General features: G+C 52.9%; 8 protein-coding genes across 8 annotated transcripts; 2 read left to right on the forward strand and 6 right to left on the reverse strand.

Moving 5' to 3' along the window:
• Nucleotides 1-95: 95 nt before the first annotated feature.
• M409DRAFT_54231 (uncharacterized protein) lies at nucleotides 96-2,121 on the reverse strand (the record flags this gene model as incomplete). The annotated part of the gene is made up of 2 exons (XM_033812644.1): nucleotides 96-1,212; nucleotides 1,301-2,121. The coding sequence occupies 2 exons, from the start codon at nucleotides 2,119-2,121 to the stop codon at nucleotides 96-98; spliced, it is 1,938 nt and encodes a 645-aa protein (XP_033667903.1).
• A 1,127-nt stretch (nucleotides 2,122-3,248) lies between these two features.
• Nucleotides 3,249-4,660, forward strand: M409DRAFT_54232 (uncharacterized protein; the record flags this gene model as incomplete). Its single annotated transcript, XM_033812645.1, has 2 exons — nucleotides 3,249-3,816; nucleotides 3,867-4,660. The coding sequence occupies 2 exons, from the start codon at nucleotides 3,249-3,251 to the stop codon at nucleotides 4,658-4,660; spliced, it is 1,362 nt and encodes a 453-aa protein (XP_033667904.1).
• A 131-nt stretch (nucleotides 4,661-4,791) lies between these two features.
• Nucleotides 4,792-6,420, reverse strand: M409DRAFT_22455 (uncharacterized protein; the record flags this gene model as incomplete). Its single annotated transcript, XM_033806340.1, has 1 exon — nucleotides 4,792-6,420. One exon carries the CDS (start codon nucleotides 6,418-6,420, stop codon nucleotides 4,792-4,794), a length of 1,629 nt encoding a protein of 542 aa, XP_033667905.1.
• Nucleotides 6,421-6,804: 384 nt separating this feature from the next.
• Nucleotides 6,805-8,367, reverse strand: M409DRAFT_22456 (uncharacterized protein; the record flags this gene model as incomplete). The annotated part of the gene is made up of 1 exon (XM_033806341.1): nucleotides 6,805-8,367. The coding sequence occupies one exon, from the start codon at nucleotides 8,365-8,367 to the stop codon at nucleotides 6,805-6,807; it is 1,563 nt and encodes a 520-aa protein (XP_033667906.1).
• A 669-nt stretch (nucleotides 8,368-9,036) lies between these two features.
• On the reverse strand, nucleotides 9,037-10,779 carry M409DRAFT_22457 (glycoside hydrolase family 13 protein; the record flags this gene model as incomplete). The annotated part of the gene is made up of 1 exon (XM_033806342.1): nucleotides 9,037-10,779. One exon carries the CDS (start codon nucleotides 10,777-10,779, stop codon nucleotides 9,037-9,039), a length of 1,743 nt encoding a protein of 580 aa, XP_033667907.1.
• A 542-nt stretch (nucleotides 10,780-11,321) lies between these two features.
• Nucleotides 11,322-13,232, reverse strand: M409DRAFT_54235 (glycoside hydrolase family 32 protein; the record flags this gene model as incomplete). Its single annotated transcript, XM_033812646.1, has 1 exon — nucleotides 11,322-13,232. One exon carries the CDS (start codon nucleotides 13,230-13,232, stop codon nucleotides 11,322-11,324), a length of 1,911 nt encoding a protein of 636 aa, XP_033667908.1.
• A 579-nt stretch (nucleotides 13,233-13,811) lies between these two features.
• M409DRAFT_66125 (uncharacterized protein) lies at nucleotides 13,812-15,461 on the forward strand (the record flags this gene model as incomplete). Its single annotated transcript, XM_033816798.1, has 1 exon — nucleotides 13,812-15,461. One exon carries the CDS (start codon nucleotides 13,812-13,814, stop codon nucleotides 15,459-15,461), a length of 1,650 nt encoding a protein of 549 aa, XP_033667909.1.
• Nucleotides 15,462-16,372: 911 nt separating this feature from the next.
• Nucleotides 16,373-17,746, reverse strand: M409DRAFT_22460 (uncharacterized protein; the record flags this gene model as incomplete). Its single annotated transcript, XM_033806343.1, has 4 exons — nucleotides 16,373-16,676; nucleotides 16,904-17,258; nucleotides 17,312-17,540; nucleotides 17,600-17,746. 4 exons carry the CDS (start codon nucleotides 17,744-17,746, stop codon nucleotides 16,373-16,375), a joined length of 1,035 nt encoding a protein of 344 aa, XP_033667910.1.
• Nucleotides 17,747-17,982: the final 236 nt, after the last annotated feature.

The following is a 17,982-nucleotide window of genomic DNA, read 5'->3' on the forward strand; positions in this document are numbered from 1 at the left end:
CGGCCAGAAGCTTGTAATCTTATTGTTCCTGGGGAGGGATCATATCAGACGAATGGCTTGTCGGCAGTAGTGCGGCAGGCATTGGCAAGAGAGTGTTAGATTGGATAGTATTGAACAGACTGAACCCGCGAGCCATGAGGTCCGTCCAAGTATCGAGTGACTCGCATAGCAGACCGTCCTGAGTGTACATCTTTCAGGATCTCGGCATCGTGAATCCTTGGCGACTCAGGCGGGAGAGATTCATCGAGGGGTGATGACACAGGGTCTTCAGTGTTCCCAGAGTATTCGGAGGACGACGACAGGCCTTCTTCAATCGCAATGATGCGAGAGGCGAAGTCAGCGACTGAGTCTCTTGCCCACATACATTCTTTCATCGGAGCTCTCCTGATAAGCTTCAGAGCCTTCCTCCTCAACGAGGGCACTCGGCATTTGGTTGCAACCATCCACAGAATGGGAATCGCGCCCGGTTCAAAGGTAAAGCTGAGTTGTTCAGACCGCGATTTGTAGTACGTCTCGGCGTAGCGGATAATTTCCTCGTACTCGTGGGTAAAGTCATCGTGTATTGATTCGTAGAGCGAAAGACGACTCGCCATCAGGATGATAGTCGCACGGTAATACATGATGAGGATGGATGATGCATCGTCGCTCTTTGTCTTAATCCTTTGCATGCCCTGATTCCAGCGTTGCAAGCGAGACTCATAGTGAGCTCGCTGTCGAAGTAGCAAGCCATGGACATGCGCACTGGATGGCAGCTCTGCAGTGAGACATGTTGTAGGAGCCGTACCCATGTCGACTTTGTGCTGCGCACGGTCGGGAGTAGTACTCGTGGTTGTAAGAGGAGACTCGTCCCATGAGGGCGACGGAAGCGAGCCTTGAGTAGAAGGTGGTGAAACGCTTTCATTGATTTCGTCCAAGAACTGGGTACTGTCCGGGGAGCTCTGTTCCTGTGTGCTCTGTCTCATCATTGCTTTCTTCCAGGGGATAGCCGCACGGTGAAATTCAAGGCTGTCCGAAATGACCACGTAAAGCGCAGCACGGGCGTCGGACATGGTCTCCAATGGTGCAGTCTCGTCGATCTCGCCAGTCATAGATCTTCCTACAAGCAGGTCTGGATGGCCGTACATTGCGGCGAGTATGCCAAGTCGTGTGATTGTCATTTTGAGAGAGGTGTACAGAGCCTGGTCCAAGCCGCTGCTATGAGGTTCTATTTGTCTGCGAGCCGTCAGATCGATTTCCAAGTTGTGAAGGGCGACACTAAGTCTGGCTGGGTTGCTGAGAGTGATCCGCCGGAAGGACTTACCTCAAGATCTGACAGCCTTTTGTGAACAAGTTCAGGGCTGCAAACACATTATCTCGGAGGAACTCAACGCAAATGAACAGTACGCAGCTCAGCAGTGCCACAAGAAGTGTAGCTCTACCGGAAGCCACGTCATCGATCAGGCGCGAGATAGCTCTGTTGTAATGCTTCACAGCAAGCCCATGTTGGTGGGTGAGAACCGCGCTGAGATCGTCCCCGGTTGAGCTCTTCGTGTATGCTTCTGGACGTCCAGTACCAAGGGCTGATGTCCCCACAGACTCTGACGGGAGCATCATCTCATCCTGTGTACTGTTCGCATGGATGTCTGAGAGACACTGTGGATACTCGTAGAGTCTGGAAATGGCGAGAAGAGCGTCGACAATCACCGGCTCTACTTGAGCAACTTGAAGCACCTGTCCGCACCAGAAGTCCTTGTCCAATGTACCGCCAAGTCGAGGCGCCGTCCAAGAAAGGAAATAATCAAACGTCCGTCTCTCGCTCTCCTCCAGGCCAAGGGGTTGAGATAGTCGAAGGCCGATAAGTGCATGGCTGTTTTTCGCAGCCTTCTCAGATGGTCTTGCTGCGTATCCATCACATCGGCGGGAGGACTCGACACAGTTCCTGCAGGCTAAAGGTGTCTCATCGCACTTGATCCGCCTCTGTTTACAGTTAAAGCATCCCCTTCGAGACTTCTTGCCTCCGACTCGGCCTTTTCGCTTTTGCGCTTCCAGAATGTTGGCTGCTGCTATCGCATGCCAGGTGAGCTCATCATTACGTGGGCCAGTTGCAGCCACCGGGGTGTTGCAGCCTCTCGAGGGAGCCATGTTGTGTGCAAGGACAGCATGAGAGCAAAAGAGGAGGTGTTTGGAGAAGTCAACGCGCTTGCAGGAGGAACGTCTATTTTTAGCTTAGCGAGTATGATATAACTGTTGATAATCACTAGCGCATATCGAGAGCCCACGCATAACTCGACAAACTTCGGGAGTCAGGCCACCCCTTTCCCCACTCATCAACTACATCTCGACCCGTCCATGGACGCCTCTCAAGCCTCATAAGGCTGCACATGAGCAACCGAAGCTCAAATGCTTGCATCCGAACCTTAAACCGCCACGTTACATGGGAAGAGCAGCCACTTCACACTTCGAACTGCATGACAGCGTCTTACAAGCCGACATCAAACTGGATAAGGACCTGTTGTTTGCCTGGCGGCTGATCCGCCCGCGACCTTTTTCTCCCTTTCGCATCGCCTTCGAGGTTATGAAGAGTGCGTGTGTATGCATGAGGAGAGCTGCGTGGACTGCGTAAGGTAAGCTAGGGCGGATTGGAGCGAAGGTCATCGACATAGGAGTATGGCATGGGACGAAACAAGACGAGGTAGACAAGCCGAGAACGCAGTAAGTGCTCTATGCTTGCCATGGCAATACATACTCAACAGATGTGGACTCTCAATAGCTTGTATTACCAGCCATGAATGCCCACGCACAAGTCCAAATCTCGACCGTTGATGCATTGTTTTACCTGTCAAATACCCCCCAAAAGGACTTGCCACTCACATTCCTTGAGTATTCACTAGGTAAAGCCAGTTCCTATCTGGGGTAAGATCTCATCGAGATATGTAATGGACGACATCAATATACTTCAAGCTCCCAAGATCACTGCTATGCTTGCGAAGCTTCAATCTTCAGGTAGGTAGGGTGGCCTGACGGCCAAGAACATGGCGCTGGAACAGAGGAATTCCACCCAATGACATTTCTCTCCTAAGCGATTGTGGACGCGGTCGATGTGTGATGGGTAGGTAGAGTACATGTCGCAGCCTTTCGAATGTAACACCATATCATATATGTACGCTGTCACCCACGTGGGAAAGGCTTGAGCCACTCTCTTCAGCATCGCAAGGCAGAAGCAACTCTGGGATAAAATCCAGAGTATACATCGTTGGATCTATAGCATAATGGGCAAGAAGTGGGACCGCTTCCAACACCTGGACGAAAATGAGTACTGGAATGAGATCTGCGCCATGTCAGAGAACCAACTCCGCGCCGAGCATAAGATCATCCAGCAGAACGTGATCAGTGCAAGCGCAGGCGCCAGTGCGAGCGGAGCAGCAGGATTCTTCACCTTTGGTCTGGCCTGGGGCATCACGGCAATCAATGCTCGTCGCATCAACGTCAACTCCAGACAGTGCGATCTGATCGAGCGCCGGCTTCGAGAGCAAGGCTGGGACGGCCACAGTGTTCGCAAGCGGGACTTCTTCCTCGGAGCTGGGCCTTGCGTTGCAGCAGAACTGATCATTCCAGCAGGCGGTGCATTGTTGGGTCAGGCTGTACACCATGCGACGACTTCAGCCGCTGGACATGCGGCGGCCATGGGCGCCCAGCATGCAGCTCAAGCGGCTGGCCAACATGTTGCACAAGTTGCTACTGAACAAGCTGCACAGAACATTGCCACCCATGTACCCTTGGATGCCCTGACATCCGTCGCCAATCATACCTCCACGTTCTTCCATTCGGCCCTTCAAGGTAAGCCATGTCCTAGCGAGACAATGACTCCATGTTCTGACTGCGAGTAGGTGTCGGCTCTGAGGTCTTCACCGCCTCGCACGGAGCCATCGGCCATGCAAGCGCTCAATACTTCTCCTCTCTCCCCGGCGACCTCGCAACCGCACAAGCAAAAGTCCTCGGTGCTGCAGCAGGGCAAGCAGCAGCAACAGAAGCGACCAGAGAGGCCTTGAGCAAAGCCACATTCTACAGCACCGAGCGTGCAATCAAAAACGCCATCGACTCCAAAGACAAAAATAACAGCATCGTCATCACCACAACTGAGATCAGTTCAGATATAGATCTCGAAGAGACCCAGAAGCGAGCTGCCAAGCATCTCCTCTCCAAATACTACCAGAGCATGCTGATATTCGAGCGTGACGGTACGACGAAGACCGACATCGATCGTGTCGACACATGCACGCAAGATGGCTGCGATTGCACAGACTACGATGATCGCAAGCAGAGCCAAGCGGCAGTGGCCGAAGGCAACCCATACTACTGCCTCTGCGGCCATGCATGGGGCTACCATGAGCGAAAGGGTGAGAATGGACACATCATCGCCGGCTTTTGCAAGACGTGGTACAAGCGGTTCGAACACCGGGAGAACAATGGTTGCAAAAAGGAGGACATGGCTGACATTGAGCCATGTGAGGATTGCGGCTGCCGTGACTATGACCTTGCACCCGGACAGGGAGGGAGTAATTGCAGGTGTGGTCATAGCTGGGGGACACACTCCAGTGCTCTGACCTCGGAGGAGATCAACGAGGCTTGGATCTTGGGTGTCGTCTCGGCAAGTTATGTCAAGTATCTGGCTGACGCTTGATTTGTGCTTGGTCTTAGCTGGGCCTCTTCTTGTGTCTGTGCACTGTACTTTGCTCGATAGTCACTGCACCCTGCACCTCTGCTCTCGAATTGCAGAAGAAAGTGTATCTCGAGTACATAGAGGCCGTTGTGTCACTCGACTCCCTCCATCTCGTCGGGCTCGCCGTCCTGTGAGCTGTGCTCGTCATCAGACGGCTCGTACATGCCCAAGTCGCTAAATTCCAATCTACCAAACAATTGATCGCCACGTTCCTTCAACATGATGTTAAGTAACTCGGTGATCACTTTCAAATCGGCCTTGTCGACTCTGTTCCCAAACAATGCTGTCGAGTTGGGGAAAGGTGCCCAGCGGCGAACAAGCTCGCATCGAGGCTCGCCCGAACGTGCAAATGCCATCCATGCCTGCAGCATCTGCTCTGAAGCTCGACCATCTTGATCTCCGAAGAGATACGTATCCTTGAAGCGCGGCAGGTTACCGAAAACGAAAGGAATCTCCACAGTATGCCATGCGTTCTCACGTGTCCCATCAAATTTCGAGCGGCCAGCGTTGAATTGATAGAGGTAGACTCTGCGTCGGCCGCCATCGTGATATCTAAATGCAGTCGCAAAACACGGTTCCAAGAAATATAGTGCGGTGGCAAATCGCTCCGCACGATCGGAGTCGTCTCCTTCGTACTTTTCCAAGCAGTCGATGACCCGTTGCGAGGAAGCTCCACAGTAGCGTTCTGCCCACCTCGCCAACATGTCTTTCGGTGGACCTTGTCCTGGCATAATCGAGTATTGTGCGTCATATGTGTTGCAGCCCAGCATGAGGGGTACATGCAACGGACAGTGCTCAAGCGATATGTCGAAGAAAGTAGCGCCGTCGATGACCGGAGCCCATACGAAGGTTTGCGGGATTTGAAGTATCGAGTTGCGACAGTGCTCTGAGAACAATAAACTTGAGGCCTCCTTGACTGTCTTCATGGGTATAAGGCGCAGCTCCTCGGTGTCGTGGGTGCCCAGCTTGTCGAACAAGGAACCAGTCAACCTCGTGGCCTGATCGTAAGACAGACATGGATATGTGCTGAGCGTTGGATCAAAGCCACCACTCTGAAGGATCACACGATCGAAATTCCAAGATGCTGCTGGCGTCGACATGAGCCAACGCGCCGATACAGCTCCGGACGATGCACCGCAGAGCGTGACGTTGTTTTCGTCGCCTCCGAATCGGTGAATGTTGCGGCGTACCCAAGCAAGAGCAGCCTGTTGATCCAGCAACCCAAAGTTCGCTCCGAGTTCAGGATGCGCGACAAAGCCGAATGCACCCACTCGATAATTGAACGTCACAACAGTGGCCCCCAGATATGCCATTCGGCCACCGTCACATGCCTTGTCCGATCCGGATCCGCAGATGAAACTGCCTGCGTGAATGAAAACAATGACTGGATTGCCCTTTCCTGGAGCTGCCCAGATGTTCATGTACAGACAATCTTCGCAAGCGTAGCGCTCTCGGGTCTCGTAAAAAGGTGCGCTTAGGGACGGGCATCTGGGTCTGAAATCCTTGCAATGGAGGATCTCCCTCCACTCGTACATTGGGGACGGTTTGCGCCATCTGAAGTCCTTGACCGGTGGACGTGCATATGGGATACCGAGAAAACAATTCACCTTGCCCACTTTGTAGCCCTCAATCCAGCCAGATTCAGTGAACACACGGGGTGGAGGTACTACGCTGTGTCGGGAGAATTGTTCAGAGGGTGACATGGGGTGAATTTGTGCCATTTTGTAACCGTTTCCGGAGTCGAGGGATAATATCTGGACAGGCGAGTCGATGGTGTAATGCGCTTGAACTTGATGCCGTTTGGCGAAGTGACTTGACGCTGTCGGAAGCTGTGAAGTTGAAAGTACGTCCTCTGCACGAGACTGGCAGCAGCGCCGGGTTCGATGTTGCCTTTGCGTGAACTATGAAATTCAGCGGCAGGTCCGTGACCGGGCTCTTGTGTGAGATCATGTTTCACAACAAGACAGGCCTAGGAGCAGTACACCATTTCACCGCAGGTTAAGACTCATTTGAGGTCTTCGTCGCAAATGGGAGTCCGCTGTAATACGCAGTGCTTGAGACGTGCAAGAATAAAGGCTGGTCCTCACACCGCGTGACCAGTCGCTTCATCCAACTTGACTGTCGAGACCCGGAAATTGCTGCAGTGCTACTGCGAGCTTGGCGCTGTATGGGTGGTTTCCTCCTCGAAAGTCTGCAAGCAAACGACCGAGTGATTCCAGTAAGGTTTGGACCGTGACATTGCTACCGGGTGCTTGTTCACTTCCTGGAATGACATCGGGATCTAAAGGCGTCAATGTAGTATCCAGCCGAAGTTGACCTGATGTGCTCAGCGCCATAACGATGCCCATAGCCACGTCCAAGATCTTCTCGGCCATACCGATCCCATGAACCTCCATCGCCGCCAACGATAGCCTGTTGCAGTAGGCAATGAGAGCATGCGCAATGTGACAGGCGAAGTCATATTGTAACTCTGGATGATCTGAAGTTTCTCGAAGGAGTTGATGTGACAGACACAAGTTCCACAGTCGATTCCAGGTCCAGAATTGAGTTACAGAGATATCTGCTTGCTGGCTTTCTACCAGCCGCGACAGAGGCAGCGGATTTACCGACGGCGCAAAGCTGATGTTGCCGGCGACGCATGCCTCCCGAACTCGCCGCTGGGCTCGAAATGTCTGCAAGGCTCTTCGTCTGTCGAAGGACTCACAAGCACCGTCGCTGAGCCTGCAGAAGCCGTTCCAGCAATCCATGACACTCTCGTCAATCGCATCGAATGTGTCCATAAGGTAGAGCAGTCCAGTCATTCCGACGGCATCAGCCTGATCTTGAAATATCAGCGATGAGATGTACTCTTCTGTGATGTTGGGATCAAAGGCTTGCATGAACCTCGCGGTGATGCCTGGTTGCCCACGAAAGCTGATGGCGTGATTTTGCTGCAATGCGTATGCTCGCTCTGTGACTGACAGAACCAGGTAAGTCCGTAACCACTGTTCTCTTGCCTCGGGGCTCAGGCCTTGGTACGACGTTGGCAAATGCAATCCGAGTGAGTATGCCAGATCGACGGCCTCTCTCAGCCGATGTCGAGCCGCCTTGTGTTGATTACTGCCAAACAAACAAGCGAACAAGAAGAAGCTCGCCAGGATCATCTCCACCGACGGGTCCTCGCCAAAGTCTGCTGCCACTCGCATCTTCACACTCTCCTCCATCAGCATGCGAGCTTGGACAGTTCGAGACGGCATCGATGCTCTCTCGTGCATCTGAACTGGCTGTGTCATGGCAAAAGCACACAAGCTCAACAGCATTGCACCATGCTGAGGATCAATGCGATGCTTCCGTAACAGCATATCGGAGTACATGTTCGCCCGGCTGAGAACTGGTATAGTCGGGTGTAGCCGCTTGAAGTATACGTCGATCCAAGGTAGCAAGGTCGTTTCATTGACTTTAGTGGGCCAAACATCCGTGGTGAGTTCAGGCAGCTCTTGGTCCAGCAAGGCACCGAATGGATCCGCTATTCCAGATGGCGATTCGGCTGGCAGACTGGGGAAGAGGAAGGCATTCGGGCTTGCTATAGAATTCTCGTCGGTGAGAGCAGGACCTGAGATTTCTGACCCTATGGTTTGTTCCGTGTACCTGCGTTCTAGCTGGGGAAAATGCAAGTCCGCAGAGGTCATGTTGGTATAATCAGAAGAGCTGAATAGATCTGCCTGGTGAGAAGATGATGGTGCAGGCCAAGGAGCTGAGTCCCCGCTGTATACATTGCTAGGGCCTTGGTTGAGGTCGACATTCGAAACGCTTTGCAGTTGAATTGATGTCGGGCTCAGCGTAAGACCAGCAGCGCCTCTCTCGTAGCCGGAATAGCCTCGTTGCTGCTTCACTACTCCATTACCAACCTTCCCAGGCGGTCCTCTCTTCTTCCTCGGTTTATCATACGTGCATGCAATGCCCTTCCCACTGCAACAAAGACAAGGCTTGCTCATATCACAGCGAACCTTGCGGAGCTTGCACTGGTCGCAAGCACGGTTCGCCGCCGTTTTTGGCCCGGCAGTAATGTTTCCATCCACGGCGTCGAGGATACTGAACATGCTAGACGATGCATCTTCGCTGGGGGCGAGGATGTGAAGGCGAGATTGAGTTGGGGAACGAGATTGCCACGAGATGTTTGCGGGGTTGAGAAAAGTGGGTCTGCACGCGGCTCGGACGCTCGTGAAAGCCGGATAAATATTCTTCCGCTGTCTCCTAGCAGCGCCTTTCTTCCCAATCCAGACTCCATTATAATTCAAGTCCTCATCTATCTACTGACCAAACACCATCGCCATGCAACTCAAGAACTCACCGGTTTGTCAATCCTTCAGTAACACCACAGCACCATAAGCCCCCAATCGAACACGCCCACCAGCAACCTCACTTCGTCCGTTCGAGATCAAAGTATTGTAGCCATCGTATCCCGCTGCACTGATACTCTGCTCTTGATCAGAGAAGTTCAACAAGACAGCAACATGCTGACTCTCATCAGGTGAAGCCCTCTCATACCCGAGGACCATCTCGCCGGTCTCCTTTTCGTCCAGCGGCTTGTACGAGCCATACACAAGCAAGTCGACATAGTCCTTCCTCAGTTGAAGCACTTGACGATAGAAATTCAAGACACTCTCTTTATCGCTTTGCTGACTCGCTGCATTCCACTCAATGTAGTCCTTGTTGATCGTCATCCAAGGCTTCGCATCTGCTGCGGTGAAACCAGCGTTGGGCGAGTCGTCCCATTGCACCGGCAGACGTCCATGATCCCTCGCCTTCCGTTGCATCTCCCGCAAAACATCGCCCATCGAGGACTTATTGCCACCACGCTGCCAGAGAATAGCGTTATATGCATTCTTTGCCTCGACATCGATGTAAGATTCAACTCCGTAGTCTTTCCCGAGATTAGCCATGCCAAACTCCTGACCAGCTAGCAGGAATGGCGTCCCAGCTAGAGTCATGAGATACGTAGCGAGCATCTTCGCCGACGCAGCTCGGTGTTCTGGCTTGTCTGATGCATATCTACTCAACGACCTTCCGCTATCATGGTTGTCCAGGTACACGGAGTTCCAGCCATCGAACTTAGGCATAGCACATTGCCACATGTTGGTGATATGTCTGATCTTACGTGGATGGAAATCATCCCTTTCGTACTTCCCACCAGGGCCGAAGTCCATGTCGACGATGTCTCCAGTGAAAACCATGTTCAGCTCGTGCCTGTCCTTCGCCACATATTCAGAGACAGATCTTTCATCGTTAGTGAAGCCCAGCTCTCCAACAGTCATCGCATCATAATGATCGAAGACTTCCGTTCGCATCTCGCGGATATAGTCGTGCATCTTGGGCCCTGAGGCAAAGAACTCCGATCCGTCCTGATACTTCTCCTTCGGCCTCGTCACTGTAGCATCTGGCAGGTCCGGGTGTTTTGACATCAAGTTCATGCTGTCGATCCGAAAGCCATCAACGCCACGATCCTGCCAGAACCGCATGTCGTCGTAAGTCGCCTGTCGCATGTCTGCGTTGGACCAGTTCAAATCGGGCTGCGATGGAAGAAACAATGCCAGATAGTATTGATCAGTTGTCTCGTCGTAATGCCATGCACTTCCTCCAAAAATACTTCGCCAGTTGTTGGGTTCTTGACGATTACCACTGGCGTCGTATCTTGGATCTCGCCAGAAATACCAGTCTCGCTTTGGGCTCTGCTTGGAAGACCGACTCTCCTTGAACCACGCGTGTTCGTCGCTGGTATGGTTGACGACCAGATCCATGAGGAGTTTGATCTGGTTCTTGTGAAGCTCATCGATGAGCCTTTGAACATCTTCTAGAGTTCCATATGGTCGGTGAATGTCACGGTAGTCGGAAATATCGTAGCCCATGTCATGCTGGGGAGATTTGTAAATCGGCGAGAGCCACACTGCATTGACTCCAAGGGATGAAATGTAAGGTATCTTGCTGATAATTCCCGGAATGTCACCCAAGCCGTCTCCATCGCTATCTTTGAACGAGGCTGGATAGATCTGATAGACAACAGTCTCCTTCCACCAGGCTTTTTCAACGTTTGTGGAAGACATACTTGAAGTTTGCTCTCTCGGAGGCGATAATCTGTGAGGCATTGTGAGAAAAAAGAATTCAAAGACTTGAGGACGGCTGATCACCGCAAAACACACCTCGAGCGTGCCTTGTATATGCTGCAATTAAACCATGGTCTCCATTCGAGGCCCGTCCTTTGGCCGCTCCCCAAGTTCGCAACCAGCTGTGCTCCGCAGAAACCCCAGAAGGCTCCATCGTGCCGTACAAAGGTACCTTCCCAATGTGGATAAATTCGCCGTCGGTGAAATCCTCTTCGGTATCAGCTGAGCCACGAGACGAGGGATTCAAGCCATGGACTGACCGAGAAAGCATCCGAGAACACTTCTGGGGAAGCCTAGTTGATACCGGTGTTACTCTCCGCATTGGTGAAATGTAGAGGCGATCTCGGGTGAAAAATTGACGACTTGGCTTGTTGAATGTTGTATAATCAGACCGACAAGTTGCCAGCACACCACACCTGTAAGAAAACCACAATGCAGTATTCTATCTCTAATGTAACGCCATAAATTTTCATGAGCCATCTTCAAGTAAGTCCAATGTTGTCCCAGATAGTCGCAGACACCAACTCGCTTGGTACGTCAACGATGCCGTCAATATGATCGTCTGCGAAGAAGCGCATGCCAAATGTCTCTTCAGCAGCGTACAGCCTTGTCGTGATAGCCGTCCTGCCATTAACAAACACTTCAAGGACGGAGTTGTCTCTCCAAGCACGAATGTGTAAGTACTCTGTGCTCACTTTCCCAGTCACAGGATCCCGTGTTGTGAACAGAGTGTGTGGAGCTCGCTCTGGTTCGCTGTTGATGAACTCGGAGGAGTTGAGAATCGGGAAGGCAGGCCTGTTGATCACGAAGGTCTCGCTGGCCTGATCGAACAACAGTGTAGTTGCGCGAGAGTAGTCACCAGCGTGATCAATGCTTAATCCAAGATGTTGGGTGCGCTTCGAGACTTTGAAGACACAGTCTAGTTCCCACTGCGTTGTCTGGACATCACCTGCTCGGAACCGCGGATTGAAGGGTCCAGAGTTGAGCTCGGTACTCGCCAACGTCGCTCGACAAACAGATGGGCCATTGCGAAGTGCACTTGTCAGGGGCTGATAAGGCTGGATCGCAAGGGTGCGGATGGTGTATGCACCTCGATCGTCTATCTGTCTTTCAATCGAAGTGATGGAGTCCAACGAAGATGCAGACGCCCCTACTACATGGCGGAATGTCTGTATTCGCAGCTCTCGTGGCATCGACAGAACGCCGCTCCAGCCCTGCGCACGGCGAAAATCATCGCAAAGATCTTCTTCCGTGATCCAGCCCCAGACAATTTGTTTCTGAGATACAGGGTCGTGAAAGGAGCTGGCTGCGTACAAGCATCCGTGGTCGAGATGGCCACCAAAGCTATAGGTCAAGTTGACGGGACCATTAGAGGGCTTTGAAGGTTTCTGTAGCATGCCTGACATCCATAACTGGCCACGAGCAGGACGAGAAGGGTTCAACGACGCTGGGTCTGCTGCTGATGGACGCCGCTCTGGTATGCAACCTTCGGTTCCCATTATCAGGAAATCCCGACGTATTCTTGAGTCGTTGCTGTCATGAACTGTAGTGAAGTTTGTCACTTCCCAGTTCTTGCCCAGGTCACCAGACCACCGTGAAGGTCTCAAGTTGTGCCCGAAGTTGGCGAGTGGGCCTAGGTATTGCCACTGCGTCAGGTCGTTTGCGTCGATTGCATATAGGAAAGTGGTCGGTGTCACATCCCTGATGCCACCAGAAATGATGCCGAACAAAGTGTCGTCCTCGTTGTAGCCGAGAAACTTTGCCATGCTGGGCCAGGCAGATACATAGGGATCTCGCCAGCCCGTCACATCAAGCCCCGCAGGTTCAGATGGAAGGACCGGATTCCCAGCTATCTTCTCGAAAGTCTTCCCGCCATCGTGGGACTTTGCGAGGCTCAAAGACTCCGAGCCTTTCGTGTGCGGCAGAGTGTGATGTATAGGTAGATGGTTGACAGATGTATACACATACGTGATCGATTCATCTCGAGCTTTGATAAAGCAACCAGTGAATACGCCTTTGTTATCGTAAGATGTCTCAGGCGAGAGACAAGGCTGATCTCTTAGATTCCAATGGATCATATCTGGAGAAGTCGCGGATCCCCAAGCAATGTCTCCCCAATCGGTGCCGTTTGGATTCCACTGGAAGGATAGGTGATATAGCCCAGTTGCAGGATCGTAGCCAGGAGCACAAGGGTCATTCATCCAGCCTTCCTTTGCCATCAAATGGTACTTTGGCCGCCATCTTGAGAACCGTTCTTCTCTGCTGAGCTGTTCTTGCTTGAAAGTCGGGGTTGGGCGGTTCCAAGCGGGAGGTGAAGACGGAGCGGTGCTGGATTCGAGAGAGCTCGTTGGAGTCAACTCTCCAGATGAGTTGCTGCAGCTTAGATTCGCCATGTTTGCAAGTCGTAGAGAGATGTTCTCAGGGTGAGAACGTGCGAAGGGCAATCTAGGGACATGAAGAGCATTTTTGCTTGCTGTTACCCAAGACCGTGAAGACGCCGCGGCAGAGCTCCATCAGAGTCGCAGTCGCAGATCTCAGTGGCCGAGAGAAGGGCCGTGATGCGGAGGACTGGAGAGAGGATCCATAGCGGAGTAATCTGAATGGGGACAGAATCCGGGCCTCCAGATTGTATCGTGGAGGATGGTGGAGGTGTGGAGAAGGTTTGGTAGGAGTTTCGCCGAGCTCCTTCAAGAGTCCCAATGCAGGCTGTTTCGCCGACTTCTCTCGCTTCCCCAGGACGCCACACACGGGGTAGACTCGTGGTGACCATGCGGGAACGGTTTGTCCTCGTGTGCTTCTCCATATTCGACCGATCACTATGTACTCCAGCCAGATACATAAGATGGCCGCTACGACTCCTTTTCGGGATTCATCATCAGCAAGCATCTCATCCCCAATCTCATCGAGGTCTCTTTCGCATCCTTGTAGACCAGATCTCCTTAGCCGCGATGGATCGCAAAGCCTCAGTCACCATGGAAGACGTCGCCGTCGAAAAAGTGGGCGCCGTCCACGTTGAAGCCGAATCCATCTCCTCGACCTCCAGTCATCCTGATGTTTCGCCGACCCGAACCGACCTCACAGCGAAAGAGCAGTATGCCAAACTATGGGCAGCGATCAAGGCCGAGAAACGCTTTGTCTGGTTCACACTGTACTGCATGCTTCTTGTCTTCGGATGGGGCTACGATGCAGGTTTGTCTGGTGTGGCGATTGCCTTCCCGGAGTTCAGAGAAGTCTATGGCAACTACTACGCCGAGGGCAAACAATGGGTCATTCCTGCACTCTGGCAATCTCTCTGGAATGCAGCTTCCACGATTGGGCAGGTATTTGGCGGGTATGCGGCTGGTCAGTTCGCAGATGTCTGGGGACGCAAGTTCTTGCTCTACACTGCCGTCATCCTGTCGCTGGCATCGTCTTTCGCCCTGGTCTTCGCACCCAACCTGCCAGTGCTGTTCGTCTCGAAGCTACTTCTTGGTCTCTCTGTCGGCCTCTCGACAGCTACACCACCACTGTACGTTACCGAGAATGCTCCAGCAAATCTCAGGTCGACCGCTTCTTCCCTCACCAACGTCATCATCGTCCTCGGCTTTTTCTGTTCTTCCCTCACTGGCTACGGCTCCTCGAAGATCCAAGGCATATGGTCATTCAAATTGGCCTTCTGCATGACGTTCGTGGTCCCTGCTCTCTATCTAATTGGCCTGCCGTTCCTCCCTGAATCCCCGGTCTGGTACATGAAGAAGGGTCGGGAAGAAGATGCACGCAAGGCTGTCCTCAGGCTCTATGGCAACAGCACCGACGTCGAGGCTAAACTCGCTACCATCAAAAAAGAACTCCACGAAGAAGAGCAACAAGCCAATGGAGTCAGCCAGACCAGCTGGCGTGCCATCTTCAGCAAGGAGCACCGAGCCCGGACTTTTGTGGCTGTCCTCGGTCTCCAGTCGCAGAACTTCAGTGGTGGCTACTTCGCGAACACTTATCAAACGTTTTACTTTGAATTGATTGGCCAGAGCGACCCCTTTCAACTCACTGCCATCTCGTCGACACTCCAGCTGTTGTCGAACTTCGTGGCGGTCTGCGTTTCAGACATCGTACCACGCCGAGTGGGCCTTGTCGGTGGAGGCACTCTGCTTATATTCTGGTCCGTTATCATCGGCGGGACATCTTTGGCCTCTACTACAAATCATGCCGCCAACATCGCTCTCCTGGCATTCATGATCACCTGGTCGATGCTCTACACTGCAACCGTAGGATGTTATGGTTGGGCCGTTGCTCAAGAGACTTCAGCCCAAGCCACTCGTCCAAAGACCATCTCCTTCGTCCTGGTCTGCCAGCAACTTACCGCCCTCTTGGTGTCTTCGGTCTTCCCATACTTCATCAACCCGGATCAGCTGAATTGGGGCGGCAAGATCATGTTCCTCTTCGTCGGTGCCGAGCTGTTCATTATGGCAGCACTCTACTTCCTTCAACCAGAGACGAAGAATCGAACGAATGCAGACATCGATGCGCTTTATGCCAACCGTGTACCGGCACGAAAGTTCAAGCGGTTCGATGTTGTCGAAGGACAAGTCATTGAGAAGAGCAATGCGAAGGACAGCTTCCTGAGCCGATTCTCGAGGAAGGCATAGATGTGGTCGAGAACCCAGGGATGTTGCTGAATGAATCTGTTCAGATGGTTTAAGCGTAGGCGTTGGTATGGGTATTGAGGAATGGCAATGCTACGTATCTAGACATGTATGGAGATATACTGAGCCAACTCATCCAATGATGATCATTAAAGAAAACGCAGCAACTGTTCTCGATGACTCCTCCTCAAATACTCGACTAGCCTACCTGAGCCCTTGGAATCTCAGGGGCAGAACCATCCAAGCTATTTCAAACACTGTCTTCGCACCAATTTGCCGTCTGGTCAGCCCATAAGAGGTGGTCTCAGGGGCACAATCAAACCCTCAACGATGCAGATATCCATCCCAGCTCTCATCTCACCACCCTATGATAAGAACAGAAGTCTACTCCGTAAACCATTGCCTGGATGATTGGAGGCTCCAAATGAGGACTGCCGTTACATCTCTCGGATACTCGACGCGGACTAACTTTTCCCTGTAGCAAATTGGGAGGCATGATGACTCAGAACACGAAAGCAGAGATGCAATCTCCTCTCCCAACAACTCTTCCCTTTACTAAACCCACGAAGAGTGTATCGCCAGCAGGGACGTAGACGAAGATATGGAGATGAGCTGCCAAAACCCAAGCACCTCTGTGCATCAAGACAAGAAGATCGCTACCTCTCAGAAGAGAAGCAGCGAATCCAAGACAAAGGGAGACGAAATGAAAAGCAAGAAGCCGTGAAAGAGTCTATCCCTTTCATTCACACTACAGTAGAGAAGCTTGCTGTACAAGCTTTCGATGGCATGGACAGCCGTTGACTTCTCGAGACAGTGATGTACAGTCGTGCTCTGTCATCCTTCCCACACTCATCCCATATCCATCTCTCCCGCTCATCCATCGCACAGAGAGAAAGAGAGGAAAGCAGAAAATCTTAGCGTGAACCATGAAGACGAACCTTCTTCTTCGCCACATCGGCACGTCCATAGCGACGAGTCTCGTCGGCTCTCGCCCGAACGCTCCGCCGCTCGGCCTCTTCCTCCTCGACCTCGGCCTCATCGCGAGCGGCATTCTGGAGACGGCGATTGAGGTAGCCTGAGATGTACTCGCATCCCTCAATCACCTGCGCATGCCGGTCCCAGGTGATGCGCTCGTGCGTGATGTCGTAATCCCGCCTCGACTTCAGCTCGCACTTGCGCTCACGGCGGCGTTGCTCCTCGCGCTGCTCCTTTTCCTTCCTACTCTGCGTTAGTATCTTCTGGAACATGTGTGTGAGGGTGGAAGTGGTGCAAATGAAAGTGATGAACGTGAGGTGCAGATCTCCAATGTTGGTGTCCTGTATGGGTACACTAATCTTGGTATCCGAAGGGGGTATCGCAAATGCCCAAAAGCTATTCTCAAGCTCTCGTAAGGTGAAGGGTGTAGTGACGTGTCGGTCATGTCGTGGGGGTCATTTTTCTTTTACCATGCATCCTCGTTGGCGCCTCCGTCATCGCCGTCATCATCAGCGTCATCGCCATTGTCGAAGTATTGCTCGCCGTTGTAGTCGTTGCCCAAGTCATCTTCATCTTCTTCGTAGTCATCGTCTTGGAGTTCCTCAACACCATCCTCGCCCTCCTGGTCGGCCTCGTTGACCTCGTCATCGGCGTCCTTGGCGTCGGCAGCAGCGTCACCATCGGCACCCTCGTCGAACTGGGCCAGCTTGTCGAGCTTGCGCTTCTTGAGGAAGGCGAGGTTCTTCTTGGTGGCGTCGGGGTTGTCACCGCCCTCTTCGCCGTCGCTGACGACGTCCCAGAGCTCGCGCGGGAGGAGGTCCTTGACTGTGAAGATGAAGTTAGCGGTGAAACGTGAGGTGAAGTGGCGAAACACGTACCGATGGGCACCTTCTTGAGGTTCGGCAAGCCGCCGGCACGTTTGGCCTTCTTGCTGCTGTAGGTGGCAATGTCCTCGAAGGCGTTGAACTCGGCCAGGTCGCGCTTGCCGGTGGTGGCGACGTCGATGAAGAGGGGACCGTTGCGCATGGCGCTGCGGTGCTCACGCCACTTGCTGACGAGCCGCTTCTCGTGGGCGATGCCGGGGATGTACTTGTAGACTTCGGTGGGCTGCGAGATGTCAGTTGTCTGTCTGGTGGTGGCGGATGAAGCTGGTGGCTTCAACTCACCGGGTAGAGGGTCTTGGTCCAGTCATCGTCGTCGGCGTAGCCCCGGTAGGCGGCCATCTGCTCCTCGAGGGCAGCGTCGACTTCGAAGGGCAGGTCTCTGCCGCCCATGCGACCGGCGCCGCCTCCGCCACGACCTCCGCGAGACATGCTGATGTTGGTGGGGTGGGTGTGTTTGGTGAGAGGGTGAAGTTGGTGACGTTGAAGTTAAGCGAGTTGCTGGTGGATGAGTCGTTGCTAGGTGACGGTGCGATTCTGGCGAGACGAGTGGTTGACGGTGGTCATGTCGAGGAAGAGGAGGAGGACGAAACAAGAGGCCGGATAGATGCTGCTCACAATAAGCTCATATTGTCCGGCCTGCTATTGTCGTGGTTGACCATTCTGCC

Source organism: Zasmidium cellare (genome assembly GCF_010093935.1).
Source record: "Zasmidium cellare ATCC 36951 unplaced genomic scaffold M409scaffold_16, whole genome shotgun sequence".
NCBI classification, from domain to species: domain Eukaryota; kingdom Fungi; phylum Ascomycota; class Dothideomycetes; order Mycosphaerellales; family Mycosphaerellaceae; genus Zasmidium; species Zasmidium cellare.